The sequence below is a fragment of the Salvelinus namaycush genome, chromosome 3 (assembly GCF_016432855.1).
Source record: "Salvelinus namaycush isolate Seneca chromosome 3, SaNama_1.0, whole genome shotgun sequence".
Taxonomy (NCBI): Eukaryota; Metazoa; Chordata; class Actinopteri; order Salmoniformes; family Salmonidae; genus Salvelinus; species Salvelinus namaycush.
In genome coordinates this window covers 45391747-45414398 of record NC_052309.1, presented here as the reverse complement: position 1 = coordinate 45414398, position 22652 = coordinate 45391747, and the positions used below count along the sequence as shown (strand labels likewise).

The following is a 22652-nucleotide window of genomic DNA, read 5'->3' as shown; positions in this document are numbered from 1 at the left end:
ATGGGGCTTTGGTGACAAAACGGATGGCACTGTGATAGACTGCATCCAATTTATTGAGTAGGGTATTGGAGGCTATTTTGTAAATGACATCGCCGAAGTCGAGGATCGGTAGTATGGTCAGTTTTACAAGGGTATGATTGGCAGCATGAGTGCTTTGTTGCGAAATAGGAAGCCAATTCTAGATTTTACTTTGGATTGGAGATGTTTGATGTGAGTCTGGAAGGAGAGTTTACAGTCTAACCAGACCACCTAGGTACTTGTAGTTGTCCACATATTCTAAGTCAGAACCGTCCAGAGTAGTGATGCTGAATGGGCGGGCAGGTGCAGGCAGCGATCGGTTGAAGAGCATGCATTTAGTTTTACTTGTATTTAAGAGCAGTTGGAGGCCACGGAAGGAGAGTTGTATGGCATTGAAGCTCGTCTGGAGGGTTGTTAACATAGTGTCCAAAGAAGGGCCAGAAGTATACAGAATGGTGTCGTCTGCGTAGAGGTGGTACAGAGACTCACCAGCACTGCCATGCATCAAGACACCATCTGACGTCACCTTTCATGATAATCGAGAGAGAGAGAGGACAAATCAGAACAGTTTAGTTCAGTTCATTTCTGATTCAGGAAATCCAGACAAGCATTGACCATATGACAAATTATAACTTTTAACAATTATTCTTAATACCAGTTGTTTTGAAAGCACCACAAATCCAGAGAATGTCAGACTTTGATGACAAAATTTGCCCACGAAGGATCACCGTGCCACCTTTCTGGTGAAGTGAGTACAGCACAACAAGGTGAGTCCAAAAATGTATTGTATGCTGCTGCATAAATGATGTAATATGCCAGGGAGATATGTATACTGTAGCTAAGAAAGTAATACTAAGTGTATGTTGTGTAGTAAGATGTTAGTAGCCCATGTGCCTCACCCTAATAATTTGGTCTATTTACTCCTCTTAATTTATTCTACTGTTCGGACTTGGTGGTGTACATGTAGCCTATAACCTGTTTTTAGAGAAATGTAATCATCGAATAATGTAAGAGCTTTCATTGTCTGCTTATATGCCCCCTTTATTTATCCTACAGTTCTGACTTGGTGTACAGGGAGAATAGTGGAAGAACGGCCGATGTTCTGAATTCTGTCGCTGTACATTGCAAAAGTGCTAAACAAATAGTTATAGACTACGTCCGTCCTAGCTCGCTCGTTAATGTCTTAATCAAAATTAGAAAACATTAGAGACCACATTTCTTTAAGCAAGTCAGCCATATCAGCTATGTTTTTTTAAAAGGCAGTAAATGAGGCTAAATGAACTGTTTCGCTGCCAGACAAGGCTTCGATGATAGCCAGGTGTAGCAGTGGTAAGATGTTGGGACTGCTGTTGGGACAGCTTTATGTAGGCCCTTACAATTTGTGGGCACCGCTTGTCACCGTTATAGTGCAATTAATGTATTGTTTAGTGTTGTAGCTTTGCTGGCATACATCCCCCGGTATTTTAAATTTTTTGGGGGGCCCACCAAGATTTACATGCTAAAATCGCCACTGGCTATAGCCATGGTGTGATCCATGTTATATAACCTCTATATGGTTTCTCTATAGACCTGGAGGTGCAATGGATGCACGGAGAGAAGGGCCAGGGCATTGAACAGTTCTACATCCCCCATAGTGTGGCAGTAGATAACTATCTAATTAATCAAAATAGGTACTGCAATTCTCAAATAAACCATAAGGTGGGAGCACGACCACAAATGACAGTTTCTGATGTTTCCTTGAGATTTACTTTGTGAATGTGCTATCTAGTGGAAAGCAGATTTCAGACTCTTGCTACTGACAATAGAGTGCTAATCTATCTAATTTACATATTTCACGAGATATCAATTACCTTGAAATGGTATGCCATTGCCTGAAATCTCATGCAAAAGGCTTAAAAAATGTAAAAGAAAACTTGCTGCATGCAAGATTCAAACTCGTGAAGTAAGTATCACGAGTCAAGTGAGCAAGTTAACTACGGTACAAATGATTATCTTTACACTAATGTGCAGGTGACTTAAATTACTGGCACTTTCAAGACGGCACGGTTAGCCGCTCTGCCTTCTCACACAAGTAGCCAACTCAACAAGCCACGCCACACTCTGCCTTCTTGCACAAGTGAAGGGCTTGTTGAGGTACACTGAACAAAAATATAAACGCAACATGTAAAGCGTCATGGGACCAAGCGTATTTCTCTCAAATTTTGTGCACAAATCCGTTTCTATTAGTGAGCACAACACAATACCACAGATGTCTCAAGTTTTGAGGGAGTGTGCAATTGGTATGCTGACTGCAGGAATGGCCACCAGAGCTGTTGCCAGAGAAGTGAATGTTCATTTCTCTACCATAAGCCACCTCCGTTGTTTTAGAGAATTTGGCAGTATGTCAAACCGGCCTCACAACCGTAGACCACGTGTTTGGCGTTGTGTGGACGAGCGGTTTCAGTGCCCCGTGGTGATGGTGGGGTTATAGTATGGGCCAGCATGAGCTATGAACAATGAACACAATTGCATTTTATCGATGGCAATTTGAATGCACAGAGATACCGTGACGAGATTGTTGTGCCATTCATCCGCAGCCTTCGACTCATGTTTGAGCATGATAATGCACAGCCCCATGTCGCAAGGGTCTGTACACAATTCCTAGAAGCTGAAAGTGTCCCAGTTCTTCCATGGCCTGCATACTCACCAGACATGTCACCCATTGAGCACGTTTGGGATGCTCTGGATCGACATGTACGACAGCGTGTTCCAGTTCCCACCAATATCCAGCAACTTCTCACAACCATTGAAGAGCAGTGGGACAACATACCGCAGGCCACAATCAAAAGTCTGATCAACTCTACACGAAGGAGATGTGTTGTGTTGCATGAGGCGGTATCTGTGATGCATATCTGTATTCCCAGTCATGTGAAATCCATAGATTAGGGCCTAATGCATTTATTTCAATTGACTGTAACTCAGTAAAATCGTTGAAATTGTTGCATGTTGCGTTTATATTTTCATTCAGTATAATTTGCTAGCAGAGAGGGTTGCATGATGTAATCTCTTGGCGGGCTATGGAAGATGCACTCTTTTGAGACTTTTCTACTCCGAGGTTGTTCATTGACACTGGCATATGAGATATTGCATCTGGTTAAACAAAAATACACACATTTAGTGTAGTGTGAGGTTAGCGCATCTGAACAGTAATAATTTGGACGGGGTTCTCAATAGCTGCTATAGTCGTTGTTTTTTTGCACTCTCAAAAGCAACACAGGCCTAATAAGGTAGATATATAGATGCATGCTATTTTATGTCAATCATATTGCTGTTTGAAGCCTATAACTAACTTAAAGATAATCTTCTGAAAATGGTCTTATGGTTTGTGGTCTTATGCTGCCATCTATTGGAAATATATTTAGCAATTTCAGTATATTTTACTTTTTTTTTTTTTAAGTCCCTAGAGTCGATGTCTTCGCCCGCGTGGAAATCGAATTAGCATAATAAAACAATACCTATGAAAATCCGTCAGTTTAAGATAGAGCTATTTGTTTTTAGCATGGGGTTTGTCTCAATCCACCGCATCTGCTGATGTTGCCCTTCTGCATCTGTGGTTAAAGGTGGCAGAGCTAGAGCAGTGTTTGTCAGAACATGAGACATAGCTGGTTTGGCCTACAAAAATCTCACAAACACAACACTAGTCTGAAGGTAGCCAGGTACCAGTTTAGAAAACGGCATAATCTGTTTCAGTAGTTATAGTTAGCTAGCTAACAATATAGCTAGGTGTCATCATCTAAAATAACCCTAATTTAACTGTTTTTATTTGATTAAGTCTCTGCTAGGTAAAGCCCCGCCTTATCTCTGCTCACTGGTCACCATAGCAGCACCCACCCGTAGCACGCGCTCCAGCAGGTATATCTCACTGGTCACCCCCAAAGCCAATTCTTCCTTTGGCTGCCTCTCCTTCCAGTTCTCTGCTGCCAATGACTGGAACGAACTGCAAAAACCTCTGAAGCTGGAGACTCTTACCTCCCTCACTAGCTTTAAGCACCAGCTGTCAGAGCAGCTCACAGATCACTGCACCTGTACATAGCTCATCTGTAAATAGTCCATCCAAACTACCTCATCCCCATACTGTATTTATTTATTTATCTTGCTCCTTTGCACCCCAGTATCTCTACTTGCACATTCATCTTCTGAACACCCTACCATTCCAGTGTTTAATTGCTATATTGTAATTACTTCACCACCATGGCCTATTTATTGCCTTACCTCTCTTATCCTACCTCATTTGCACATGCTGTTTATAGATTATATAGATATTATATAGATTATATTATAGATTTTTCTACTGTATTATTGATTGTATGTTTGTTTATTCCATGTGTAACTCTGTGTTGTTGTATGTGTCGAACTGCATTGCTTTATCTTGGCCAGGTCGCAGTTGCAAATGAGAACTTGTTCTCAACTAGCCTACCTGGTTATTTTCAAGAACTAAAGTTCAATTTCAATAGGCGAACAAGTAGTTACCTAGCTAATACTTACTCACAAGGATTCCTAAATCATTGTTAAGAATAATGAAAATGACTGCAGTTTCTACTGGTCATTGTTTTCAGGCTGGTTGTATTTGTGCTAGCTAGGTACCAAGCTAAATCTAGCTACTCAACACAACATTCTACATTCTATTAAACTGTGTTATTTGACGTGTATATTTTTGACACGCAAAGACCCAAACGGCGTTCCATAAAAAGATACACGTCAAATAACACTATTTGACATGTTAATTAAATAAGCTTTTAATTTTATTTGACGTATATTTTTGACACGCAAAGACCAAACGGCGTTCCATAGGAAAGTCGGAGCTCTATGCCGAGTTCAAAGAAACTTCGAGCTTTGGAACTCGGTTTCCGACTTCAGTTGGACCAAAACTTGGACCAAAACGAGCTCGGAATTCCAAGTAGGGAATTCAGGCCTTTTTCTAGAGCGCGGTTTTTCCGACCTTAAGATCACTGACGTCATGATTTGACCTAGTTTCTTTCCCCGAGTTCCCAGTTGTCTTGAACCCATCAATAGAAAGTGGCTCGAGTTCCAGAGTTGGAATTCCGAGTTGGATGACCGTTCAAATCGATTTCTTTCCCCAGTCGGAGCTCGTTTTTTTTTTTAGTTTCCAGTTGTTTGAACGCATTGAAGTCAGCGATTTCTCAGTTCCCAGTTGTTTTGAACGCGGCAATTATACCCAAAGATGGTGGTACGAAGAACGTCAACAGTGACGTAAATGGTCCTAAAACTAGGGGTAGAAAAAGCGCCTATTTGGATTGATGTCTGTGCATAACTGTATGAGTTTATTTTTAGAGGTCTTTAAATTATTATGTATGTAAAGGAAAATATTGGTGATAGCGATTCCTAACTGGATCCATATTTGTTCGAAACAATGGTGATAATTTCCAAGTTACGTGTCAATCCAATCCAGGCTTATGTTTAGACAGCATTATTTCAGGCCCAAGTGTTTTGGCGTCGTTCAATCATGGCGGTATGGAAGGTCTATTGAACTGAGGTGGATCCTCAGTAAAGAAAAACATATATCTGTCATGTTTTGGCGGGTGCAACTGATTTTGGATTAATATGTAGCGAATCGTTTGATCCTGTAATTCAGGACTGTCATAACGACGTTGTACTTGTCTCAACACTACATGGTAAGTTGGAAGACGGGAAGTTCACTCCGAGCACGCTGAATAACTTCGGTAACGAATCTAGCTAGCTTACTTGCTAAATTTCTATGAGGGATGCTTGGACAATTTTAAATCCTTGATAACAACAGATATGCAAACACAGTTTAACAAGATATTATACGAATATACACTGATTTACACCCCCCCTGTCCTCAGAACAACCTCAATTATTCAGTGAATGGACTATACAAGGTTTCGAAAGTGTTCCACAGGGATGCTGGCCCGTATTTACTCTAATGTTTCCCACAGTTGTGACAAGTTGGCTGGATGTCCTTTGGGTGGTGGACCATTCTTGATACACACGGGAGATAGTTGAGTGTGAAACCCAGCGGCGTTTCAGTTCTTGACACACTCGAACCAGTGCGCATGGCGTCTACAACCATACGCCGTTCAAAGGCACTCAAATATTTTGTCTTGCCCATTCACCCTTTGAATGACAAACATACACAATCCATGTCTCAAGGCTTAAAAATCCGTTAACCTGTAACTTTTCCGTCTTCTGCACTGATTGAAGTGGATTTAATAAGTGACATCAGTAAGGGATTATAGACTGACCAGGTGAAAACTGTCATGGAAAGAGCAGGTGTTACTAATATTTTGTACACAGTGTATATTTACTGTAATGTTTAAAGTTGGTAAGTTATATATGGCACCCTTTAGCTTCGGACCGCAACTTGGATCTAGACTAGGTAGATAGCTACAGTCGTAACGGGATATGTGAGTCTCCACATTGCAATTACAGCTTCGCTAGTGTAAAGTTTAGCAAGGAATGTTTCAACTAATCTATTCTTGGCGATATTTCTTTCGTTCTTGATTTGGAAGAAAAGTGTATTTTATACATGTCTGTCCAGTTGCATGTGGTTGTAAAAAAAACAGAGAAATGCAGAAAGATTTTAAATCCTAGTGAGGAATGCCTCATGCATGTGTGTATGTCTTTGTTTTGGTTGCACTGCATGTGGCCGCGTCTCATAGAAACGACTAGTTTCTGCAAAGATGTTGAGAAATGCGAGATGTCTGGCAGCCAAAATGACGAGGGAACTCCTGTCAGTGCAAAAGGTGGATTTAATATCTTTCTATATTATTATTGTTTCTTTTTTTTTTAGAGCCACCTGCAACTGGACACCGACATTTATGGTAACATTTTCTAAAGACTCGAAGATACGACAAAAGCGTTGCCAAGTAAGTTTCAAGTTAATGTCACATGCACAAGTACAGTGAAATGCCTTTCTTGCAAACTCAAAACCCAACAATGCAATAATCAATAACAATGCATTACTAGAAAAAAAGTGTATCTCCTTATTGCAGCCAAACAGCAGCCTATGTACAACCTTATATTTCTCACTTCCATTCTTTGCGTCCCCTGACAAAACAAAGCAATGACAGGCTTCTCCTTCATTAACAAACAACGGCTCCCTTGGCAGAGGTCACTTAAAATGGTACTTTTATCAAAAACTACGGATTTTAGCACCCAAAGTAAAGCTTGCAGTTACACAGGGCAAACCATAGGTACAAGGAAAGCATGAAATAATGGACATCGACTGGTAGACTCGATGTAGTCAGTGGTACACTCCACTGACACTCATCGCAACTAAACTCTGTTGGAAGGAGTTGAGTTTACTAAGCTAAGAGATCCTAAACCCAATGTTCTGTCGATCCTATTTGTGGTCCGAAGCTAGGCACCCGTAAGCTAGACCCGTAGGCAAAGTTAAACCATAAATCTATGCACAAGGACGACTTTTAACAATTTCCATTGAACATTTTACAAAACACATTTACTTGAATAACAGTGCAGATGCAAAGTTTGGTAACAGAATGATGGCACCAATGGCACATACCGTCAAACTTTGCATCTGTTATTCAAGTTAATGTGTTTTTGTAAAATTTTCAGTGGAAATTGTTAAAGGTAGTCATTGTGCATAGAGTTGTATGGTTTGTTTAACTTTGCAATCATTGGTTTTTGTTTGGCATACATTTTAAAGGGGAAAATCAGAAGCTCAGCATCATTCTGTTACGGTGTAATTGCCCCTGGGCTACTGAAAGAGCTAGCCAACTAGCTATGTCATTGATGTCTAGATGGTAACATTATAGCTAACCCTAATTTTTGGCTTAGTTAAGCCTCTTACTGAAAGCATGGTCAGCAGGTTCCAACTCAGGGAATAAGCATACTCATAACAGACCTCAGGTTAGTTGGCTTCTTTCAATCTAGCTTCGGACAGCAACTAGGATCTTGACGGGACATTCTGTGCCCAATATCCTGTCAAGATGCTAGTTGCAGTCCGAAGCTAGTATCGATCCTGATTTGGAAGCCGCTGGCCGTGCTTGTTTATAGTAACATCCAGAATTGAAGAAACTCATTCATATTTCAAATGAAGGATTTGTATTGTATGGATAATCTGGAACACATTTGTATTGTAACCCTGGACAAGCACACCTGATTCAACTTGTCAACTAATCGTCAAGCCCTGAATGAGATGGGTTTTTCCAGGGCTACAACAAAAATGTGTACTGTTTGGGATACTTGAGGACGAGGGTTGGGAAACACTGATCTAGAAGATGACATATGTGCCATGTCCTCTCCTCTTCTGCTCACTCTAAATGTAGTTGATGATTCAGCAGGTGAAACCGCGTCTGACCGGCACCATGCCTGTGGTGTGGCCCACCCTCCTTGACCTGGGCAGGGATGAGTGTAAGAGAATCCTCCGTAAACTTGGTAAGACCCTTTCAACTTCTCCGGCCTCTCTGGCTTGCCTCATGCATTAAGTGACTTGTCACTTTCAAAGGACCCAAAATGTTACTGATGTTTCAGAGGGAAAACAAAGTTGTTTTTAATGATAGCCTGTGTTGCTTCAACAGAGCTGGAGGCGTACGCCGGAGTAATCAGTGCTTTGCGAGCCCAAGGTGACCTCACCAAGGACAAGAAGGACCTCCTCGGAGAACTCACTAAAGTCCTCAGGTAAACCTGCAAAGTCACTGTATTTTTTTCCCATTGCTAGATGAACCTAGGAAATATGGGTCCCTTTGTAAAAACAAACGTTGCCTGTGACTTAATTGCTCATTCTTATTAAGAAACAAACTTTGCCTGTGACTTAATTGCTCATTCTTACTTAGCTAATTGTATGGTTGTCTCCCACAGCATTTCAACAGAGCGTCATCGCGCCGAGGTCCGTAGGGCCGTCAATGATGAGCGCCTTACCACCATTGCCTATCAGTAAGTCATGTTACCCCCCAAGATGATCAATACTAAAACTACATACACATTATGACTTACTACCAAATACTAGTACACTCATCAGTCCATCAATTTACCATGACAATTCTCTTTTGTCACAGCATGTCGGGTCCCAACAGCTCCTCAGAGTGGTCAATCGAGGGACGTCGGCTGGTCCCCTTGATGCCCAGACTGGTCCCCCAGACGGCGTTCACCGTGACTGCCAACGCAGTGGCCAGCGCCACAGCCAATCAGAATGCTTCTCTCTTGCTGCCTGCGGAAACAGGAAATAAAGAAGGTAAGATCACCGACAGCTCAAGGTGGAAATTGCCTTTAACCACAGGTTTAGGATCAGATTACTTTACACCTAATCATAACTGGAGGGATTTTGGAGATGAAAAAATATACCTGCAGGATCAACGGAAGAGGGAGGAAGACTATAAATGATCAATCAATCAATCTCTCCTTTATAGTGTATTTTTATATGAAGTATGGTTGTGATTTTGTTTGCAGTGGTTGTTTGCTACTCCTACACAACCACCACGTCCACCCCCACCAGTGCCACGGCGCCCAGCGGCAGTGCGACAGCCACGGTGAAATCCCCCCGTCCGGCCAGCCCTGCCTCCAACGTGGTGGTGCTGCCCAGCGGGAGCACTGTCTATGTGAAAAGTGAGTGTCAGAACAGAGATTCCATGTTTGTTTATTCCTTTACTTTGGAAAGAAAAATAACTGTTTAAGAGCGTTGCATTGGTTAAGGGATCTCCGGTGTAACACTCCTTAAACAGAACCTGCAAATCAGAAAAATTCATAACCTCTTAATGTATCAATGAATTTTGTCTCAAATTCCATTTATCTCTGTCTGTATGTTTAGTTTTTCTCTCCCTCTGTCAAACTCTCACTCCCAGGCGTTAGCTGCTCTGACGAGGACGAGAAGCCACGCAAGCGGAGGCGGACCAACTCCTCGAGCTCCTCCCCCGTGGTGCTGAAGGAGCTGGCCAAGGTTTCCCCTCCCTTGTCCAAGACCATCACCGTGCCAGTAAGCGGCAGCCCCAAGATGAGCAACATCATGCAGAGCATCGCCAACTCGCTGCCACCGCACATGTCCCCCGTCAAGATCACCTTCACCAAGCCCACCACCCAGACCACCAACACCACCACGCAGAAGGTGAGCAGGAGAGAACTGTCCGTAATTCGTAAGAAAGCCTCTTGTTCTATAGTCAATATAGCGAGGTGTGAGACAAATACTATAGGAATGGTTGAATATGTTTGTATGATCGTAATTATTGCATAATGTCTGCAAACTTGATGTGCAAGTGATTTTGTACATACACTGAACAAAAATATAAAGCAACAATTTCAACGATTTTACTGAGTTACCGTTCATATAAGGAAATCAGTCAATTGAAATGAATTCATTAGGCCCTATGTATTTCAATTGACTGAGCTGAGGCCCCACAAAAGGGCTTTATTACAGATAGAAATACTCCTCAGCACCCCTCACCCCCCAGACAATCCCATCTTTTATTTCAGCCAACACTTTATATGATGCGCTACTATTTTTGTTCAGTATATGAACTTGATTGTACGTGGCTGTATAACTTACTATATAATATATGATTTGTCAGGTAATCATTGTGACGACCTCTCCAAGCTCCAACTTCGTTCCCAACATCCTGTCCAAGTCTCATTCCCACAACTACGCGGCGGCCATGTCAAAGCTGGTTTCCACCTCCATGCTGACCTCGGCCAGCCAGAAACAGACGGTGTTCATCCCGGCCAGCTCAAGTCCCTCCTTGGCCCCCAACACGATCGCTGTGACCACCGTGGTCTCCTCCAGCCCGTCTGTGCTCATGTCGACCATAGCGCAGAGTAGGTTTGAGTGTCCCGCAATATAACATTTTACAAGTCACATACACATTTAGCAGATGTTATTGCGGGTGCAGAGAAATGTTTGTGCTCCAACAGTGCAGTAGTATCTGAGTGCCTTAGTATCTAAAAAGAATGGAATATATACAGTTGAAGTCGGAAGGTTGGAGTCATTAAAACTAGTTTTTCAACCACTCCACAAATTTATTGTAAACAAACTATAGTTTCGGCAAGACGGTTAGGACATCTACTTTGTGCATGAAACAAGTAATTTTCCCAACAATTGCTTACAGACAGATTATTTCACTAATAATTCACTGTATCACAATTTCAGTGGGTCAGAAGTTTACATACAGAAAATTATGTCATGGCTTTAGAAGCTTCTGATAGGCTAATTGACATCATTTGAGTCAATTGGAGGTGTAACTGTAGATGTATTTCAAGGCCTACTTTCAAACTCGGTGCCTCTTTGCTTGACATCATGGGAAAATCAAAAGAAATCAGGCAAGACCTCAGAATTCTTTCTGTAGACCTCCACAAGTCTGGTTCATCCTTGGGAGCAATTTCCAAACGCCTGAAGGTACCACGTTCATCTGTACAAACAATAGTACGCAGGTATAAACACCATGGGACCACGCAGCCGTCATACCGCTCAGGAAGGAGACGCGTTCTGTCTCCTAGAGATGAACGTACTTTGGTGCGGAAAGTGCAAATCAATCCCAGAACAGCAAAGGACCTTGTGAAGATGCTGGAGGAAACAGGTACAAAAGTATCTATATCCACAGTAAAACAAGTCCTATATCGACATAACCTGAAAGGCCGCTCCGCAAGGAAGAAGCCACTGCTCCAAAACTGCCATAAAAAGCCAGACTACGGTTTGCAACTGCACATGGGGACAAAGATCGTACTTTTTGGAGAAATGTCCTCTGGTCTGATGAAACAAAAATGGAACTGTTTGGCCATAATGACCATCCTTATGTTTGGATGAAAAAGGGGGAGGCTTGCAAGCCGAAGAACCTTATCCCAACCTTGAAGTACGGGGGTGGCAGCATCATGTTGTGGGGGTGCTTTGCTGCAGGAGGGACTGATGCACTTCACAAAATAGATGGCATCATGAGGCAGGAAAATTATGTGTATATATTGAAGCAACATCTCAAGACATCAGTCAGGTAGTTAAAGCTTGGTCGCAGATGGGTCTTCCAAATGGACAATGACCCCAAGCATACTTCCAAAGTTGTGGCAAAATGACAACATAGTCAAGGTATTGGAGTGGCCATCACAAAGCCCTGACCTCAAGCCTATAGAAAATTTGTGGGCAGAACTGAAAAAGAATGTGCGAGCAAGAAGGCCTACAAACCTGACTCAGTTACACCAGCTCTGTCATGAGGAATGGGCAAAAATTCACCCAACTTATTGTGAGAAGTTTGTGGAAGGCTACCTGAAACATTTGACCCAAGTTAAACAATGTATAGGCAATGATACAAGATACTAATTGAGTGTATGTAAACTTCTGACCCACTGGGAATGTGATGAAAGAATTTAAAGCTGAAATAAATCATTCTCTATTATTCTGACATTTCACATTCTTAAAATAAAGTGGTGATCATAACTGACCTAAGACGGATTTTTACTTGGATTTGATGTCAGGAATTGTGAAACGGAGTTTAAATGTATTTGGCTAAGGTGTATGTAAACTTCCGACTTCAACTATATATATATTAGATCGAGCAAAATACAGTAAATATGAGGTGAGTAAAGCAGTATGTAAACATTATTAACGTGGCCAGTAATTCTATGTATATTTTAATTTAACCTTTATTTAACTAGGCAAGTCAGTTAAGAACAAATTCTTATTTACAATATAATACCCCGGCCAAACCCTAACCCGGATGACGCATGGCCAATTGTGCGCCGCCCTATGGGACTCCCAATCACGGCCGGTTGTGATACAGCCTGGAATCGAATCAGGTTCTGTAGTGACTTTTCTAGCAATAAGATGCAGTGCCTTGGACTGCTGCGCCACTCGGCGGCAGCCTTTAAGGTGCAGAGTTGCTTAACTGGGTGGAAGCTGGCTAGTGATGGCTATTTAACCATCTGATTGCCTTAAGATAGAAGCTGTATTTCAGTCTCTTGGTCCCAGCTTTGATGTACCTGTACTGACCTCGCCTTCTGGATGATAGCGGGGTGAACAGGCCGTGGCTCACGTGGTTGATGTCCTTGACATCGGAAGCTGTAGGTGTCCTGGTGGGCAGGTGGTTTGCCCCCGGTGATGCGTTGGGCAGACCGAACCACCCTCTGGAGAACTCTGCAGTTGCATGCGGTGCAGTTGCCGTACCAGGCGACGCTCTCAGTTGTGCATCTGTAAAAGTTTGAGGGTTTTATGGGCCAAGCCAAATTTCTTCAGCATCCTGAGGTTGAGGCGCTGTTGATTTCAAAACATAACTGGGACTTCTCAAACATATATAATGATTTAAAAAGAGCGGTCCTATAAACACACCTACCCACTAACACATTTTGTTTTTGTAAATGGCAAGTTAAATGGTCAAAGAATGTCCAAATATGGCTGGAACATTTCAGATCGTCAGTGATGTGTACGCCGAGGAACTTAAAAGGTTTCCACCTTCTCCACTGTGGTCCTGTCGATGTGGATAGGGGCGTGCTCCTTCTGTAGTTTCCTGAAGTCCACGATCAGCTCTTTTGTTGACGTTGAGTGAGAGGTTATATTCCTGGCACCAATCTCCCAGGGCCCTCACCTCCTCCCTGTAGGCTGTCTCGTCATTGTTGGTAATCAGCCCTTCTATTGTTGTGTCGTCTGCAAACTTGCTTGAAGATTGAGTTGGAGGCCTGCGTGGCCATGCAGTCATGGGTGAACAGGATGTACAAGAGGGGGCTGAGCACCCACCCTCGTGGGGCCCCAGTATTGAGGATCAGTGAAGTGGAGGTGTTGTTTCCTACCTTCACCACCTGGCGGTGGCATGTCAGGAAGTCCAGGATCCAGTTGCACAGGGCAGTGTTCAGACCCAGGGCCCTGAGCTTAATGATGAGCTTGGATGGTACTATGGTGTTGAATGCTGAGCTGTAGTCAATGAACAGCATTCTTACATAGGTATTCCTCTTGTCCAGATGGGATAGGGCAGTGCGATTGCATCGTCTGTGGCTTTATTGGGGCGGTAAGCAAATTGAAGTGGTTCTAGTGTCAGGTAAGGTAGAGGTGATATGATCCATAACTAGCCTCACAAAGCACTTTGTGATGACAGAAGTGAGTGCTACGGGGCGATATTCCAATAGACAATAGATGTTAAATGTGTTCCGTCCAGCAGTGTACAACAGATGTCAGTTGAATTGAAGAGTTTTACTCAGGATATATTACCAGCCTTCGCCAAATTAGGGACAGCGTTTGTCTTGTTGTAGCTACCAAGACCTTTTTATATACAGTACCATTCAAGGGTTTTTCATTCTTTTTGACTATTTTCTACATTGTAGAGCAATAGTGAAGACATCAAAACTATGAAATAACAGTCTTGAAGGAGTTCCCACATATGCTGAGCACTTGTTGGCTGCTTTTTCTTCACTCTGCGTTCAAACTCATCCCAAACCATCTCGATTGGGTTGAGGCTGGGTGATTGTGGAGGCCAGGTCATCTGATGCAGCACTCCATCACTCCTTCTTGGGCAAATAGCCCTTACACAGCCTCGAGGTGTGTTGGGTCATTGTTCTGATGAAAAACTAGTTGTAGTCCCACTAAGCCCAACCCAGATGGGATAGCATATCACTGCAGAATGCTGTTGTAGCCATGCTGGATAAGTGTGCCTTGAATTTTAAATAAATCACTGACAGTGTCACCAGCAAAGCACCATAACACCTCCTCCATGCTTCACGGTGGGAACCACACATGCAGAGATCATCCGTTCACCTACTCTGTATCTCACAAAGACACGGTGGTTGGAACCAAAAATCTCACATTTGGCCTCATCAGAGCAAAGAACAGATGTCTACTGGTATAATGTCCATTGCTCATGTTTCCTGGACCAAGCAATTCTCTTCTTCTTGTTGGTGTCCTTTTAGTAGTGGTTTATTTGCAGCAATTTGACCATGAATGCCTGATTCACGCAGTCTCCTCTGAACAGTTGATTTTGAGATGTTTTTTACTTAATCTTTGAATCATCAATTTTTGAGGCTGGTAACTCTAATGAACATAGCCTCTGCATCAGACGTAACTCTGGGTCTTGCTTTCCTTTGGCGGTCCTCATGAGAGCCAGTTTCATCATAGTGCTTGATGGTTTTTGCGACTGCACTTGAAGAAATGTTCAAAGTTCTGAATTGACTGACCTTCATGTCTTAAAGTAATGATGGATTGTCGTTTCCTTTTGCATATTTGAGCTGTTCTTGCCATAATATGTTCTTGGTCTTTAACCTTGTGGTAATCTTCTGTATGCCACCCCTACCTTGTCACAAAACATCTGATATGCTCAAACACATTTTAAGAAGGAAAGAAATTCCCCAAATTAGCTTTTAAGAAGGCACACCGGTTAATTTAAATGCATTCCAGGTGACTACCTCATGAAGCTGGTTGAGAGAATGCCAAGTGCGTGCAAAGCTGCTCAAGGCAAAGGGTGGCTACTTTGAAGAATCTCAAATATAAAATATATTTAGATTTTACACTTTTGGTTACTACATGATTCCATGTGTGATATTTCATAGCTTGGATGTCTTTACTATTATTCTACAATGTAGAAAATTGTAAAAATAATGAAAAACCCTGGAATGAGTAGGTGTGTCCAAACTTTGGACTGGTGCTCGTTGAACATCTAATTCCAAAATCATGGGCATTAATATGGAATTGGTCCCCACTTTGCTGCAGTAACAGCCTCCACTCTTCTGGGAACTAGATGTTGGAACGTGGCTGCAGGGACTTGCTTCCATTCAGCCACAAGCATTAGTGAGGTCGGGAGAATTGTCTAGAATGTCATTGTATGCTGTAGCGTTAAGATTTCCTTCCACTGGAACTAAGGGGCCTGAACCATGACAAACAGCCCCAGACCATTATTCCTCTTCCACCAACCTTTACAGTTGGCACTAAGCATTGGGGAAGATGGCGTTCTCCTGGCATCAGCCAAACCCAGATTTGTCTGTCTGACTGCCAGATGGTGAAGCGTAATTCATGGTGATGTTAGGCTTGTGTGCGGCTGCTCGGCCACGGAAACCAATTTCATGAAGCTCCCGACGAACAGTTATTGTGCTGACTTTGCTTCCAGAGGAGGTTTGGAACTCAGTAGTGAGTGTTGCAACCAAGGACAGACGATTTCGACGTGCTTCAGCACTCGGCGGTCCCGTTCTGTGAGCTTGTGTGGCCTACCACTTCGCAGCTGAGCCGTTGTTGCTCCTAGACATTTCCACTTACTACACAATAACTACACTTACAGTTGACCGGGGCAGCTCTAGCACGGCAGAAATGTAACAAACTGAATTGTTGAAAAGATGGCATCCTATGACTTTGCCACGTTGAAAGTTGCTGAGCTCTTCAGTAAAGGTATTCTACTGCCAATGTTTGTCTATGGAGATTTCATGACTGTGCTCGATTTTATACACCTGTCAGCAACGGTGTGTGGCTGAAATAGCTGATTCCACAAATTTGAGGTGTCCACATACTTTTGTATTCATCTATCTATTCAATACAAAATTTAAACTGGAATTGTGCATCTATGATTGGGACACTATTTTCTTTCCTCTCCCTGTGCCAGGTGGCTCATCGGCAGGCGTGAAGGTGGCCTCTGCCAGGCTCCCCTCTCCTAAGACCATGGTGGGCTCTCCCACCCAGATTCTGTCCCAGTTCACCAAGCAGCACCCGCAGTCCCCCAAGCAGCTGCAGCAGGGCTCACCCATGGGGGCTGGCGCCATGGGCCAGGCCTCCAACACTCCCCCCAGCTCCAAGCCCATCATCCAGATCAAGCAGGAGTCAGGTGAGTACAGGGCGTAAACCCCAAACCCACTGGCGTTAGTACTCTACACTGAGTTTCCCATTGTCTTTTTAATGAGTGTGCAATGTTTCATTTTCTGGACCTTCTCGCCTGAACTTCAAGTGTACCGAAAATCTGTGGGGAGGACAAATATGTGACCTATGTAATTACTTTTTTGTCTAATTGTTCCTATAGGTGTGAAAATCATCACCCAGCAGATGCAGCCCAGTAAGATCCTGCCCAAGCCCTCCACTGCAGGCATGCCCAGCAGCAGCTCCTCCCCCATCATGGTCGTCAGTAGCAACGGGGCCATCATGACCACCAAGCTGGTGTCCCAGCCCACAGGTCACATTTCTCATAGAAAACTCCCTAAACAGACACAACTCTCGTCCAAGCATGTATATAATACTCAAAATAATGCTCAAAGTTAATTGGTTAGGTGTTGTTCTGTGTGCTTTTATATTCTATCTATAGATATTGAGTGGTGAAAGAACTGTGCTAAGCAAGGCCCTTTTTTAAATTGAGAAAAACCATTGTTTTTGTTCAGGCACCCAGGCCACTTACTCAAGGCCTGCCATGAGCTCCACTATTGGAGCCAGGATGGCGACGTCGGCCAGTGGTGCCACCTATGTCAAGACCACCAGTGGCAGTATCATCACGGTGGTCCCGAAGTCTCTAGCCACACTGGGCGGCAAGATCATCAGCAGCAACATAGTGTCTGGTGAGACTGGTATTATTATTTTTATACAGTTTAGGGGTGTGAACGTTTAAACATTTAAACAAAATTGTCATCTTTAACTTGAAGAAAAAATCCTAACTGAAAAACATATCAAATTCTATTCACAGTGCAGTTATCACAAAATGACCATAAAACGGGTCCCGATCAACATCATAGGGAAAAAATAAACAAATACTTAACCCAACAAAGCTGTAACTTTAGGAGGAGAATATATATTTCTTGCTCCTTTATTAACCGGAGCTGTAATGCACGAGGGAGAGAAGCAGCAGAGTTACTCACACCATGTGGTGTGAGTAACGAGGGGTGCAGGGAGGGGCAACTAAGCCGACTCGTGCTGGTAGACTAACTTATTGCTAGTTAGTTATCATCTCATCTGATTACATAGTGTCTGTCTTGACTGCATCAAACCAAGAGAAGTTAGCTAGCTAGCACCAGCTAGGCTAATTAAGACTACGTAACTGTGCACTTTCTCACCTTCCTACAGTAAATAAAAATGCCATGCAGATTATTAAAGGGGAATAGGAACAAACACATTTTCAAAATGTGCCTCTAAGTCCAACAACGAGTCAGAGGGGAGAGCGAGGTAGAGCGAGAGCTATGTCACAGGGTTATACTGCAGCACTAGATAGAACTTATATAAATGTTCTGTCAGAGCGATAGGGCTGACCCCATGTCGATAGGCTGTTGGTCGACTGAGATTTCTTTAGTCGAGCAGTAGCAAAACATTTAATATCATGGTGCGCAAGACACATGTCTGATTCACTCTTGTCTGAGTGGACTGATCCATTGTGGAGGCCGTTGGGATGGCACAGTCCATCAGTTGACCGAGATTTCTTTAATTGAGCAGTGAAAAATATATAGTACCAGTCAAAAGTTTGGACACACCTACTCATTCCAGGGTTTTAATGGAATCATGTAGTAACCAAAAATTGTTACATCAAAATATATTTTGTATTTGAGATTCTTCAAAGTAGCCACCCTTTGCCTTGATGACAGCTTTGCACACTCTTGGCATTCTCTCAACCAGCTTCATGAGGGAGTAACCTGTAATGCATTTCAATTAACAGGTGAGCCTTCTTAAAAGTTAATTTGTGGAATTTCTTTCCTTAATGCATTTGAGCCAATCAGTTGTGTTGTGACAAGGTAGGAGTGGTATACACAAGACAGCCCTATTCGGTAAAAGACCATGTCCATATTATGCCAAGAACAGCTCAAATAAGCAAAGAGAAACGACAATCCATTATTACTTTAAGACATGAAGGTCAGTCAATCCGGAAAATTTGAAGAACTTTGAAAGTTTCTTCAAGTGCAGTCGTAAAAACCATCAAGCGCTATGATGAAACTGGCTCTCGTGAGGACCGCCACAGGAAAGGAAGACCCAGAGTTACCTCTGCAGAGGAAAAGTTAATTAGTTAACTGCACCTCAGAAAATGCAGCCCAAATAAATGCTTCACAGAGTTCAAATAACAGACACATCTCAACATCAACTGTTAAGAGGAGACTGTGTGAATCAGGCCTTCATGGTTGAATTGCTGCAAAGAAACCACTACTAAAGGACACCAATAATAATAAGAGAATTGCTTGTGCCAAGAAACACGAGCAATGGACATTAGACCGGTAGAAATCTGTCCTTTGGTCTGATGAGTCCAAATGTTCAGATTTTTGGTTCCAACCATCGTGTCTTTGTTATATCCAGATTAGGTAAATTGATGATCTCCGCATGTGTGGTTCCCACCGTGAAGCATGGAGAAGGAGTTGTGGGGGTGCTTTGCTGGTGACACTGTCAATAGTGTATTTAGAATTCAAGGCACACTAAACCAGCATGGCTACCACAGCATTCTGCAGTGATACGTCATCCCATCTGATTTGCACTTAGTGGGACTCATTTATTTTTCTACAGAACAATGACCCAAAACACACCTCCAGGCTGTGTATGGGCTATTTGACCAAGAAGGAGAGTGATTGAGTGCTGCATCAGATGACCTGGCCTCAACAATCACCTGACCTCAACCCAATTTGAGATGGTTTGGGATGAGTTGGACTGCAGAGTGAAGGAAAAGTAGCCAACAAGTGCTCAGCATATGTGGGAACTCCTTCAAGACTGTTGGAAAAGCATTCCTCATGAAGCTGGTTGAGAGAATGCCAAGAGTGTGCAAAGCTGTCATCTAGTCAAAGGGTGGCTACTTTGAAGATTCTGAAATCTGATTTGTTGAACACTTTTTTTGGTTACTGCATGATTCCATATGTGTTATTTCATAGTTTTGATGTCTTCACTATTATTCTACAATGTAAAAATTTCACAAAAACCCTTGAATGAGTGTCAACTTTTGACTGGTACGGTATATAAAGGCTGTTAGGATATTCATGTTTTAAGAAAGGAGTGTATATATTTGGCCTGGCGATGTGGTTTTGTGTGCTGACTGAATGGAAGCTGATAATTTTTTATTCCAAGTCAAGACAGAGTACAAATGCATCCGACACCGAGACACTCAATATGTGGTCTCGAGACTGGTCTCGAACTACAACACTGGAGCAAACCACAACTTAGTCTATAATCAATAGCTTAACTGTTAAATGTGCCTGGTTTTATAAATAATCAGTGTATCTACAGAAATAAGTCCGATCAACCAATCAAATGTATTCATAAAGCCCACTTTTTACATCAGCCGATGTCACAAAATTCTATACAGAAACCCAGCCTAAAACCCCAAACAGCAAGCAATGCAGATGTAGAAGCACGGTGGCTAGGAAAAACTCAGTAGAAAGGCCGGAACCAAGGAAGAAACCTAGAGGAACCAGGCTGAGGGGTGGCCAGTCCTCTTCTGGCTGTGCTGGGTTGAGATTATAACAGTACATGGCCAAGATGTTCAAATGTTCATAGATGACCAGCAGGGTCAAATAATAATAATCACAGTGTTTGTAGAGGGTGCAACAGGTCAGCACCTCAGGAGTAAATGTCAGTTGGCTTTTCATAGCCGAGCGTTCAGAGTTAGAAACAGCAGGTGCGGTAGAGAGAGCGAGGCGAAAAACAGCAGGTCCGGGACAAGGTACCACGTTCGGTGAACATGTCAGGGTTCCACAGCCGCAGGCAGAACATTTGACACTGGAGCAGCAGCACGACCAGGTGCACTGGGGACAGCAAGGAGTCATCAGGCCAGACAGTCCTGAGGCATGGTTCCAGGGTTCAGGTCCTCTGGGAGGAGAGGGGGCGAGAGAGCGAATTAGAGGGAGCATACTTAAATTCACACAGGACACCGGATAAGACAGGAGGAATACTCCAAACGTAAGACTAACCCTAGCCCCCCGACACAAACTATTGCAGCACAAATACTGGAGGCTGAGACAGGAGGGGTCGGGAAATCCTGTGGCCCCGTCCAACGATACCTCCAGACAGGGCCAACCAGGCAGGATATAACCCCACCCACTTTGCCAAAGCACATCCCCCACACCACAAGAGGGACATCTTCAACCACCAACATACTACCCTGAGACAAGGCTGAGTATAGCTCCCGAAGATCTCCCCTACGGAACGAACCCGAGGAGGGCGCCAAACCCGGGCAGGAAGATCACGTCAGTGACTCAACCCACTTAAGTGACGCACCCCTCCTAGGGACTGGATGGAAGAGCGCCTGTGACTCCGTAATAGGGTTATAGGCAGAGAATCCCAGTGGAGAGAGGGTAACTGGCCAGGCAGAGACAGCAAGGGCGGTTCGTTGTTCCAGTGCTTTTCCTTTGACCTTCACACACCTGGTCCAGACTACACTCAATCATAGGACCTACTGAAGAGATGAGTCTTCAATAAAGACCTAAAGGTCGAGACCGAGTCCGCATCTCTCACATGGATAGGCAGACCATTCCATAAAAATGGAGCTCTGTAGGAGAAAGCCCTGCCTCCAGCTGTTTGCTTAGAAATTCTAGGGACAGTATGGAGGCCTGCGTCTTGTGACCGTAGCGTATGTGTAAGTATGTACGGCAGGACCAAATCGGAGAGATGGGTAGGAGCAAGCTAAAGTAATGCTTAGCAGTAAAACCTTGAAATCAGCCCGAGCCTTTACAGGAAGCCAGTGTAGAGGCTAGCACTGGAGTAATATGATCAAATTGTTTGGTTCTAGTCAAGATTCTGGCAGCCGTGTTTAGCACTAACAAGTGTATTTAGTGCTTTATCCGAGTAGCCGGAAAGTAGAGCATTGCAGTAGTCTAATCTAGAAGTGACAAAAGCATGTATTAATTTTTGGACAGAATTTTGTTTTTTTTGCAGTGTTACAAAGATGGAAGAAAGCTGTCCTTGAAATATTCTTGATATGTTCGTCAAAAGAGAGATCAGGGTCCAGAGTAACGCCCAGGTCCTTCAGTTCTCTTTGAGACTGTACAACCATCAAGATTAATTGTCAGATTCAACAGAAGATCTCTTTGTTTCTTGGGACCTAGAACTTGCATCTCTGTTTTGTCTGAGTATAAAAGTAAAACATTTTCCACCATCCACTTCCTTATGTCTGAAACACAGGCTTCCAGAGAGGACAATTTTGGGGCTTCATGTTTCATCGAAATGTACAGCTGTGTGTTGTCCGCATAGCAGTGAAAGTTAACATTATGTTTCCGAATTACATCACCAAGAGGTAAAATATATAGTGAAAACAATAGTGGTCCTAAAACGGAACCTTGAGGAATACCAGAATTTACAGTTGATTTGTCAGAGGACAAGCCATCCACAGAGACAAACTGATATATTTTCAACAGATAAGATCTAAACCAGGCCAGAACTTGTCCGTGTAGACTAAATTGGGTTTCCAATCTCTCCAAAAGAATGTCATGATCGATGGTGTCAAAGCAGCTCTAAGGTCTAGGAGCGCGAGGACAGATGCAGAGCCTTGGTCTGACGCCATTAAAATGTAATTTACCACCTTCGCGAGTGCAGTCTCAGTGCTATGATGGGGTCTAAAACCAGACTGAAGCATTTTGTATACATTGTTTGTCTTCAGGAAGGCAGTGAGTTGCTGCTTCTGTTGCCTGTTTGAGTGTTTGTTTAATAGCCTACTGATTCTGTGAGCACCAAGTCTCACGCAATGACATTTCAAGTATAAAGTTTCAGAAATTCGGCTGTGTTTAATCTTTTCAATGCTTTAATAAAGGCTTTACACTTTTTGTCATTAAAACAG

At 43.1% G+C, this 22652-nt stretch overlaps 1 protein-coding gene across 3 annotated transcripts in view; it reads left to right on the top strand.

Annotated features, from left to right (window-relative positions):
- Positions 1 to 5309: 5309 nt before the first annotated feature.
- LOC120031792 (BRCA2-interacting transcriptional repressor EMSY-like) overlaps positions 5310 to 22652 on the top strand; it is a 40054-nt gene continuing 22711 nt past the window's right edge. Inside the window, exons 1-12 of one of the 3 annotated variants that reach the window (XM_038977623.1) lie at positions 5310 to 5690; positions 6830 to 6905; positions 8340 to 8436; positions 8580 to 8679; positions 8860 to 8934; positions 9057 to 9232; positions 9448 to 9603; positions 9840 to 10099; positions 10560 to 10803; positions 16542 to 16760; positions 16953 to 17102; positions 17305 to 17478. In XM_038977623.1, coding sequence (XP_038833551.1) covers positions 6858 to 6905; positions 8340 to 8436; positions 8580 to 8679; positions 8860 to 8934; positions 9057 to 9232; positions 9448 to 9603; positions 9840 to 10099; positions 10560 to 10803; positions 16542 to 16760; positions 16953 to 17102; positions 17305 to 17478 — 1699 coding nt within the window. In that variant the 5' untranslated portion in view covers positions 5310 to 5690; positions 6830 to 6857. Of the gene's footprint in view, positions 5691 to 6829; positions 6906 to 8327; positions 8437 to 8579; positions 8680 to 8859; positions 8935 to 9056; positions 9233 to 9447; positions 9604 to 9839; positions 10100 to 10559; positions 10804 to 16541; positions 16761 to 16952; positions 17103 to 17304; positions 17479 to 22652 lie in introns of all 3 variants that reach the window. The other 2 variants (XM_038977614.1, XM_038977629.1) reach the window with 2 other exon arrangements.